The sequence below is a fragment of the Crinia signifera genome, chromosome 8 (genome assembly GCF_055691185.1).
Source record: "Crinia signifera chromosome 8, ASM5569118v1, whole genome shotgun sequence".
Taxonomy (NCBI): domain Eukaryota; kingdom Metazoa; phylum Chordata; class Amphibia; order Anura; family Myobatrachidae; genus Crinia; species Crinia signifera.
This window is the reverse complement of record NC_139224.1, coordinates 144,072,687-144,082,354: the sequence shown is the minus strand read 5'-3', so window position 1 is coordinate 144,082,354 and position 9,668 is coordinate 144,072,687. Positions and strand designations below refer to the sequence as shown.

Below are 9,668 nucleotides of genomic sequence, written 5' to 3'. Positions count from 1 at the left end.
CGTGCAATGCTGCCCATACATGGATCTATATATCGCTCAGCCACCCTTGTCTGTGTCTCTCATCCTCCCTGTGACTTTCAGCCACCTTTATGTCTCTCAGCCTCCTTTCCCTGTGTTGTTCAGCCTCTCTTACTTGTGCCTCCCAGCCTCCCTCCCTTGTGTCATTCAGCCTCCTCTGTCTGTCAGCCTCCCTCTCTATCAGCCCTCCTTCTCTGTGTCTCTTAGCCTCCCTCTCTGTCAGCCACTCTTACCTATGTCTCTCAGCCTCCCTTTCTGTCAGCCCTTCTTCTCTGTGTCTCTTAGCCTCCCTCTCTGTCAGCCACGCTTACCTGTGCCTCTCAGCCTCCCTCTCTGTCAGCCCTTCTTCTCTGTGTCTCTTAGCCTCCCTCTCTATCAGCCACGCTTACCTGTGTCTCTCAGCCTCCCTCTCTGTCAGCTCTCCCTCTCTGTGTCTCTTAGCCTCCCTCTCTGTCAGCCACGCTTACCTGTGACTCTCAGCCTCCCTCTCTGTCAGCCCTCCCTCTCTGTGTCTCTTAGCCTCCCTCTCTGTCAGCCACGCTTACCTGTGACTCTCAGCCTCCCTCTCTGTCAGCCCTCCCTCTCTGTGTCTCTTAGCCTCCCTCTGTCAGTCACGCTTACCTGTGTCTCTCACTCCCTCTGTCAGCCCCCTTTCCTGTTTCTTTCAGCCTCCCTAGCTTTCAGCCTTCCTCTCTGTCAGCCGCCCACCCTGTGTCTTTCAACCTTCCTCCCCGTCAGCCTCTCTCGGTCTTTTAGCCTCCTCTAAATGTCTCTCAGCCTCTCTCCCTATGTCTTCCAAGCAGCCAAGACTCAATGCCTGTGTCCGCAAGCTGCAGCATTACCTTATATTTCTTAGCATCCCCCTCATCTTGTCCCCCCCCCCCCCTGTCCAAGCCTCCTCGTGAGAACTCAGCACACACTCACCTGCGGCATTTGCCCACGGAGATCCGTCTTCTTCTGAATGGCACGGCTGAGTATCCCCTGGTCTTCTCCCCTCTGTCCAAGCCCCCCGGGGCCCGAGTCACAGTAAGTGCGCAACGTGGTGGGTGGGTGCAGTGTGTGAGTGCGGCTGATTTTGGCGTCACCCCACTGAGCAGTGACACCCGGTGTGGGCCGCACCCGCCTAGTGACGCCACTAGCTACATACTGAGTCTAACCCCAGAAGTAGCTTACTTTGGGAGCTATTGATATTCCACATAAGGGAAGCTAAGTCCCCCTGCTTTTGAGTGTAATTATTATTATTATATTTTTATTTATAAGGCGCCACAAGTGGTACGCAGCGCCGTACATACAGAACACATGAGACATATAACACAATTAAAGCACAAATCTTAGTACACAATACCGCTAAGATATAAGGAAGTGAATGAGAAGAGATGCAGGTATAGATTGTAGGTGAGTAAAGCCCTGTACACACGCTTAGATTTGCTTTAGATTTGATGTTAGATTCGATTTTCTATTAGATCTGGCATTAGATAATCCCATTCGATTTTGCATTAGATCTGAACTTTTGCATTCGATTCGATTTCGATTTCACAATGTAGGCACATTGTACTCATTCAATTTACTGGTTCGAATTCGAGATTTCCTTGGCTGCACAGTAGATTTTTCTATTCGATTTTGAGAAAACGGGAGCGCGCATCGAATCGAATGCAGATCGAAAGTGACCTAAAAACCATTCGATGTGGATTCGATTTTGCTTCTGTAAGCAAAATCGAATCGAAAACAGGGAAAAATCTAAGCATGTGTACACAACTTAAGAGAGCTGTAATTGAAATACAAGAAGAGCACTGTGAGAACAGGAGGGAAGAGGACCCTGCTCTAAGGAGCTTACAATCTAGAAGGAGGGGGAGACAGACAGGTGACATGAGGGGCAGATAAGGAGACCTGAAGGCAAGAGGTGAGCATGGTAGGGATGGTCAGGATGTGAGGCAGCAGGTAGAGAGAATGGGCAAATATAGTAGAAGTATAACATACAGTGGGGAAACAGGAATAAAATGTGAGTAAAATAGACGAGATGTACGCTTTTTATGGACGTTTAATAAAATATTCTTAACAGTTATTCCTATTGCATGTACTTCACTGTTGTGTGCATGCATGTCTCTAAATCAACTTGTACTTTCACAGTGCGTGTATTCATTTTAGTATTGGCCCTTTAATATATATGATATAGTGGGCTCAGAAATAAATTGGACAACCATTCTATTGGGGATTCTGGTAGAAACCTCAATCTGGTCATTTACACCATAGGAGATCATATATGGATTGAACTTGATGGACTAATGTCTTAATGGTCAGTGCCGCTTGCTGGTCTCTGGTGTCTTCAAATTAAAACTGAGCATGCGCCAGGTAACATTCGCCAGGGAGGCTGAGATGCTGTACACCCGGCGCATGCGCAGTTTTAATTTGAAGACGCCAGAGACTAACAAGCGGCACTGAACATTAGAACTATTATTAAAAGGATTGCTCAATCAGAGGTGGAATTACCATTGGTGCAGCAGGTGCACTGCACTGGTGCCCCTGAGGACTGCTGCCCCTGTCATCCTCTACCTGCCTCTCCTTATCTCTCCCTGTCACCCTCTGCCTCTCCCTGTCACCCACTGACTCTCTCTGTCACTCACTGTCGTGTTACATATTGTGAACTTGGGTTGGGGTGGAGTAGGGGGGCCCAAATTATAATTTTTCACCTGGGCTCACCATCCACAAGTTCCTCCACTAAACCCAGGGCTATCTAATTAGCTGGCTACAGTTTATCAGGGATTTGTTTCTCCTGCCTCAGGCAGGTGAAGCAAAATCCCCCAAAACAGCCCCGTTTACAGATAAATATGGTGTAAACATTGCCGCAGATAAAGATAAACATGAGAACACAAAAAGGCACAAGTACAAGCCAGAAACGCCACAACATGGTTAATAAATAAATCCTCTAGCGCTGAACACTGAACATTGATAGAGAGTTGGAGATCAAACGCAAACATTTAAAAATTAGCTTCGGAGGATATGTAAAAATGATTCCTAAAATAGCACAAATGAAGAGCAATGGGCAGAGCAGATAATTAGAAATTGAATTAAAAAAGGGGGCAGGGATGAGAGACGTATTGCTGTCAGTGCCCAGTACTGGGGGAAGAAGCAGACTGGTATAAGAGGGTGGAGGTCCTGTGTGTTTGGGAGGCAGCTGTTACATGCATCTGGGCTGTGTCTGTACATGATTCGGGTGGGAGTGGAGGGGCACTACATGCAAAGTCCTGTGACTGTTTGTCTGAGGGGGTGGCATGATATCCTACACATAAATACTTTCTCTTTTGTAATTTGACTCTAGGAATGAGTTTCAGCAAACCCAGGTAATCAGTAACCAGGCTGGATCATCCGATGAGACAAGAAGTGGTGTGATTCTGCTCCTCCCCATCCAAATCTGGGCTGCCGACTGCAAACTTTGTATGTTCTGCTGCCTTTTTGGGAATTTACAGGGCTGTCTGTGCACTGATGCTGTTCCAGTAGCCCTTTAATTATGATCTAACATTCCTAATACCCCTCTTTCAACTTGACAAGTGTAATGATCAGTGGTTTATATTAATATCCTGTGTTCATCTCCAATTTTTCTCAAGGGTAACACAATGATCCTAACTGCTCCCCTACTGTTTTGTCTGCTGATTTGCCCACTCCGGGTTGCGGCAGAAGAGGGCGACTATGGGGAGGAAATCGTCCTCTCTTATGCGAAAGAAGAAGATGCCCAAACTGAGGCGGAGAAACTAACTTCTCCAGGAGTTTTCCACTGGAGCAATAAGGTAAGGTATATATGATATAGTCATAGCAACAGAAGCTACATGGAATGTGTGCTAGAATAATTCTATAACGTGATATGATATACAGGCAGACATGATATGATTAAACATTCGGTTTCTATAACAGTAATGGGAACACTTTCCATCTTTTTTTAAATGTTCCGATATTGATTTTTCATTAAACTGGAAGCAATGATGCAAGCTCACGGGGGAAAACGCAGGAAGCGAGTTCCTCTGAGGACTGCAGATAAGAAAGGGTCAAAGGTGGTTATGTTAGGGATGATCAGTTCAACAGCAATTATGTAACTGTCCTGATATTTTACATGTCCTGCAGATCCTTCAGTAATCCACACACACGTGGACATGGTGGTTGTTCTGTCTGTAGTTCAACTAATTTCTCCAACAAAAGCGCAGTGGGTGGTCCTGTCCCAATCAGTGTATTTATTTATTTACAGCTTCTTATATAGTGCAGCATATTCCGTAGCGCTTTACTATTGATATACAGTACCATTTAAATCTGGAAGGATGGGATACCAGATTGCCATATAAAGTCATTAAGGTCAATTGCAGACCTGTATGATGGCCACATGCAAGTTGCATCTGTTCCCTGAGCCACGTGAATAAGCCACAAACAGCCCAATATACCTGCGATATCATAGATTGCCCCCAATTTATATTGCTATCCAAACATATTGATCATTTGCAATCTGAAAGTCAGCTCAGACTAAACAGTCCATTGCAATCTTATTGTAATCTTACTGTAATGTACAATGTAACAATCTAGAAATAATTGAGTAACAAAAAGAAACACAAAATAAATTTTGCAATAGCGCATATTTTGTGATTGCCAACCATTCATTAATTTTTTAAATCTGCATGCATTAAAAACTTAAAGGTCTAACTATTGTTTTCCAGCAATAATAAATATTGTCTATCACTTTAATAAAATTTACTCTCAATGGAATTTACCAATGAGAGAGAGAGAGAGAGAGAGAGAGAGAGAGAGAGAGAGAGAGAGAGAGAGAGAGAGAGAGAGAGAGAGAGAGAGGCCAGAATAAAAAAAAAAGAAATATATAAAAATTACTTAAAATTTGAGAAAAAATATGGTTAGATATTTTTTCCTAAGGACATTCTTTTACAATTCTGATAGTGGTCTTTTAATATGGGCACCATGAAAGGATCACCATGTTTATTCTTAAATAGTCTTCCCCATTTTTTGTCTTTGACTAGCCAGTTAAGTACCTTTTTAGCATTCATCTGATCCCTTTTCTTAACTGTCCAATAAGAAATCATTATCTGCTTTAAAAAAAATGCAGACTCTGACTCTGCATTTGATGTTAATGGAGAGAAGGGAGAAGGAGAGGGAGAGGTGCACAGAGCAGAAAGATCTCAGAGGGGCATTCTGAATCTCTGCTCATTGCATCATGTGTCATGTGACTGTGGTTGCCATGGTAGCACAATACATTGGATAAGTTATCAATTATATACAGAAACCTTTAGAAACAAGACAAGGCAATATGGCATTTACTAAACTTCTTGTAGCTTTTGTTTTACATTGAAAAAATGGTTTTCATAACATAGCTGCTTAAAATAATAATAAAAGAATAATTATTTTTCTTGGCTTGCCTCTGAGTTTTTAAGGGATCGGGGCAATTTTACTGGGATCCTCACAAGCCAAGATGTAGGGTCAAATTTAATAGCGTGTAAGAATCATAAAGTAAGATATTTTGGGAGAGTTTTCCCACTTATATAAAGCAGCATGGCAAAATCAACCTGGTTTTTCCAGTGTAAATGATTGCCGCTTTAAAAAAATGGGAAAACTCTCCAAAATCTCCCACTTTCTGATTCTCACACCCTATTACATTTGGGAGGTTATTCTGGTTGACAAACAGCCTAGGCCACATTTTAAGCCCCGCCCGCATTGCCACCCACTCCCCTTCGCACAGTGAATTCGCCTGCATGGCTGCAAATCAATGTTTTGCATAAGCATCCATTCGCAGCCCAGGGGGCGAGAGCCACATCATTTGAGGGTAGCCAACCATCAATGATGTGTAGCGTACATGCAAAACTAAGACACTCTTAGGAGCCCCACCGGCACCCGCATCAATGGGGCATTACCATGAGAACCCCCAGCGTTTTCATGGGAATGCCCATGAAACACTGGGCGTTCCCATGGGCACATCCCCCGGCCTGCCGCCCCATGCCCCCCTGTTGTGAGCGAGCGCCTGGACAACACTCTATTCGCCTAGGCCACTTGCACACATCTCATTGTAAAGTGCAACGGAATCTGCTGCGCTATATAAGAAACTGTAAATAAATCATAGTTGCCGACTTTTATGCTGCTCTCTCTGGGAGAGGGCAGCCAGCCAGCTCACTGAAGTAGGGGGGCGGGGCCATCACCGGGAGGGGAAAGGGCGGTTCGGGGGTGGCGCCATCGGCCGGCTGCTCTATCGGGGGTGTGGCTATAGCAAACGTGTCATTTTTAGCCTTCCCCCCCGCAGTGCAATGTTGGTATTTCAGTCATTGCACTGCGGGGGGCGGGGCTAAAATGACGCGATCGCGGGGGTTCGCGGGTGATGGATGGATATGCGGGAGGGTTGCCTCCCTTTCCGGGGGGCCGGGAGGGGGACCCGATTTCCGGGACCCTCCCGGACATTCCGGGAGGGTTGGCAACCCTGAAATAAATAATAAATAAATAAATCTCATGCGCATGCACACAAGAAAAACATTGCGCTCCCGTGCGAATTTGCCTGGGAGCGTATCTACGGGAATAATCTTATTGGCCCTTAGTGCCTGAAATAGGACGATAAACAGAAAATAAAATAAAAACCCTCAATACAACTTAGTACCACTCTATAATGCACTGCAAGTCCACATTGGGCAGTATACTAGGACAGTCGTAATATGTACCATAGGCGTGTGTACATACTTCATATAATGTATATTGTGTGTATGTTGTATATACCGTAATACTACACAATAGTGACATTTGGTCAAAATGCTTTTCCTACTTCATTGTAACATTTTGCACTTTGACCCCCCTCATTAATACACCAGCTATCGCTGTTGGAAAATGAATATAAAAATTCACACTGCTTTCTAGGAAGCCTGGAGAATGTCCGGCCAGTATGTGATAGTGCTGAAAGAAGATGTGCACAAGTCCCAGACAGAAAGAGTGATGCGTCGTCTTCAGACCAGAGCAGCCAAGCAGGGCTACCTGGTCAAGATCGGCCATGTTTTCCATGAGCTATTTCGGGGGTTTGTGGTCAAGATGAGCAGTGATCTTCTAGAAATGGTAAGTGGTGTTAGGGGTGCACAGTCACCCCCTAATGCCGTGCACACCCTTGTGAACACCTGCCTGCAGCTAGCAATACCTTTTACCAAACACTTTTGTATTCCACTAAAAGAAGCGCCCATCAGTCAATTGTGTGTGTTTTGCATTGTTATTTGTACTAGACCATTGTCATATCACTACATACCTGCGTCATCCACATATGTTGTTGACTTTATTTGCATGTACCGTTACACAGAGTAATTTGAATATTAAAACCGAAATAGGCAGGAGATTATGGTGTGGCTGAGAGACGTTTTATATTATAGCGAGTGCCAATAGATGATGGTAGACACACCTGATTGGCAGTGTTAGACACACCCAATGGGCGGTGCACCCCTAATAAAATGTACTGTGCACGCCTATGTAAGTGGTGCATGCTGTGGTGGGGAATCATATCTAGTGTATATAGACAGCACACAGATAACAGTCTAGGGGGGTCTATGTGCTAAACCATGGAGAGAGATAAAGTGGATGGAGATGACCTACCAACCAACCAGTAACTAACTATCATTTTTCAAATACAGTATGTAATGTGGCAGTTGTAAACTGATGTGTTTGTACTTTATCTCTGACCACTTTAATTCTCTCCAGGTTTAGTTCACAGACGTCTATAATGTACAATTCCATGGATCCAGAATACTAAACCTACAGAGATTTCAATAGAAAGCTATCTCTGTTGTACAGAGGAAACTAGAATGATCTCTAATAGTCTCCATATGCTATTGATGCCCTCAGCATGCTCTCTGTATTGTATAATATTCACTAGAATGCTCTCTGTCTTGTACCAAGGCTAATAGAGTAACTGTATTGTATAGCTCGTGCAAATAATCTCTGTATTGTAGCAAGGTCACTGTAAAGCACATCTATGGCAAAGCGGTTCCCAGAATGCTCTGTATTATTTAGAGATCAACAGAATGCTCTATATTCTATTTGGAGCTTACTAGAATGCTCTCTGTATTATGAAGATGACAATAGAATGCTCTATGTGTTATGTAGAGGTCACTAGAATGCTCAGTGTATTGTGCAGAGGTCACTAGGATAGTGTTTGCATTGAACCATCAAGTGACTCTCAAAGATTTGATTGCAGATCAGACATTACAACTTTGTATATATTCAATTGGTTATATAAAACTATATCCATGTTAGATATTGTCACAGCCATTTGTTTGTGTATGCTACACTGGTACATTTCCCGAGACGTGTGGTGCTATCATCACAACCTACACAATAGCCAATTGGCATCACTTAGCAGGAAAAACAGCATATATTATAGAAGACTTTAACCCTTTGCAGTCCAATTTTTTTTGCAATTCATACAGTCTGGTTTAAATGTTAAAATTAATTTTAATTGATTTATTTTTTTAATTAAAAATGTTCTACATTGAATGTGTTGAACAATGTTAATGTTCTTATTTTAAAGTGGCTCACCACTGGATCTGCTACTAGCGCTAGGGCTGTTGAGCCTGTAGACGTTGGACCTGAAAGGGTTAAGGTTTGGCCCAGGATATGATGTAGGGATGGCCATTGACCATCAATGATTCATAAACATCAATGGTTTATGGCCAGTGTAGAATACTTTTGCCATCGATGGGGGAGAACCAGATGTTTTCCCTCCATCGATGGCACAGCATAACCAAAACTTTTTTTTTCTTCCCAAGGGGCCGGGACATGGAGCATAGCTCTGCACCTGACACCCATAAAGTCCCGCCCCCAGGTTATGATTGACCCACGGGCCTTTCTTTCAAAGAAAATGGATTACCATCTATAGTGAAAACCATAGATGGTCATCCATTGCATAGCATTCTACCATCATGACATTATCAACATTGATGGCAACCATCGATGGCCATCCCTAATATGAACTGCATTTTATTACAATCACATATAACCATATATATCACCATATAACTGATCCATCCTTTAAGTTTTCCCCTTTCAAATGGGTGCAAGGTGAACATAAACGTGTAGGGTCTGTGGTCAGATTGGCCTAAAAAGACAGAAACTGTAAATCCCGGTCTAGGTTCGCAGTTTTGTTTATGAATGTGTCAGACTATATCCAGTGGAGTCTCGTAACCCGTTCCTTCCCATTATCAGGCCCTGAAGCTGCCACACGTAGACTTCATTGAGGAGGATTCCTATGTATTCGCCCAAAGTGTCCCGTGGAATCTGGACAGGATTGTTCCCTCTCCGCATGTTGCCAATCACTTTAACCCCCCAAGTAAGAATTGTTTTCTTCTTTTTATCTTTTTTTTGTAATATTTATCTTAATTGAATGTTTATGTGCTTTATATTACTCTGCATACCCAGGGCCACAGAAAACAAGCATGGGCCTATTTCTGATAGTGCAGAACCCCCACCACTCAGATCCTAAATCATCAGCATTGCGTACATTTCTAAACCAGACACACCATTGTTTGTATAATCGGTACTTGTTTCCTAGCACGGCGCCGTAGGGAAATCGCATCGTATGCGATTTTTATCCACCACTATCCACGCCACCCTGATTCGTGGCGAGCGCAGCGAGCCCCGCGAGGGTC

General features: G+C 43.7%; 1 protein-coding gene across 2 annotated transcripts in view; it reads left to right on the top strand.

Moving 5' to 3' along the window:
• Positions 1-3,263: 3,263 nt before the first annotated feature.
• The window catches only part of PCSK9 (proprotein convertase subtilisin/kexin type 9), a 28,928-nt gene continuing 22,523 nt past the window's right edge, over positions 3,264-9,668 (top strand). Inside the window, exons 1-4 of one of the 2 annotated variants that reach the window (XM_083157304.1) lie at positions 3,264-3,450; positions 3,621-3,800; positions 6,901-7,092; positions 9,226-9,349. In XM_083157304.1, the coding sequence (XP_083013430.1) occupies positions 3,630-3,800; positions 6,901-7,092; positions 9,226-9,349 (487 nt within the window). In that variant the 5' untranslated portion in view covers positions 3,264-3,450; positions 3,621-3,629. The other variant, XM_083157303.1, reaches the window with a different exon arrangement.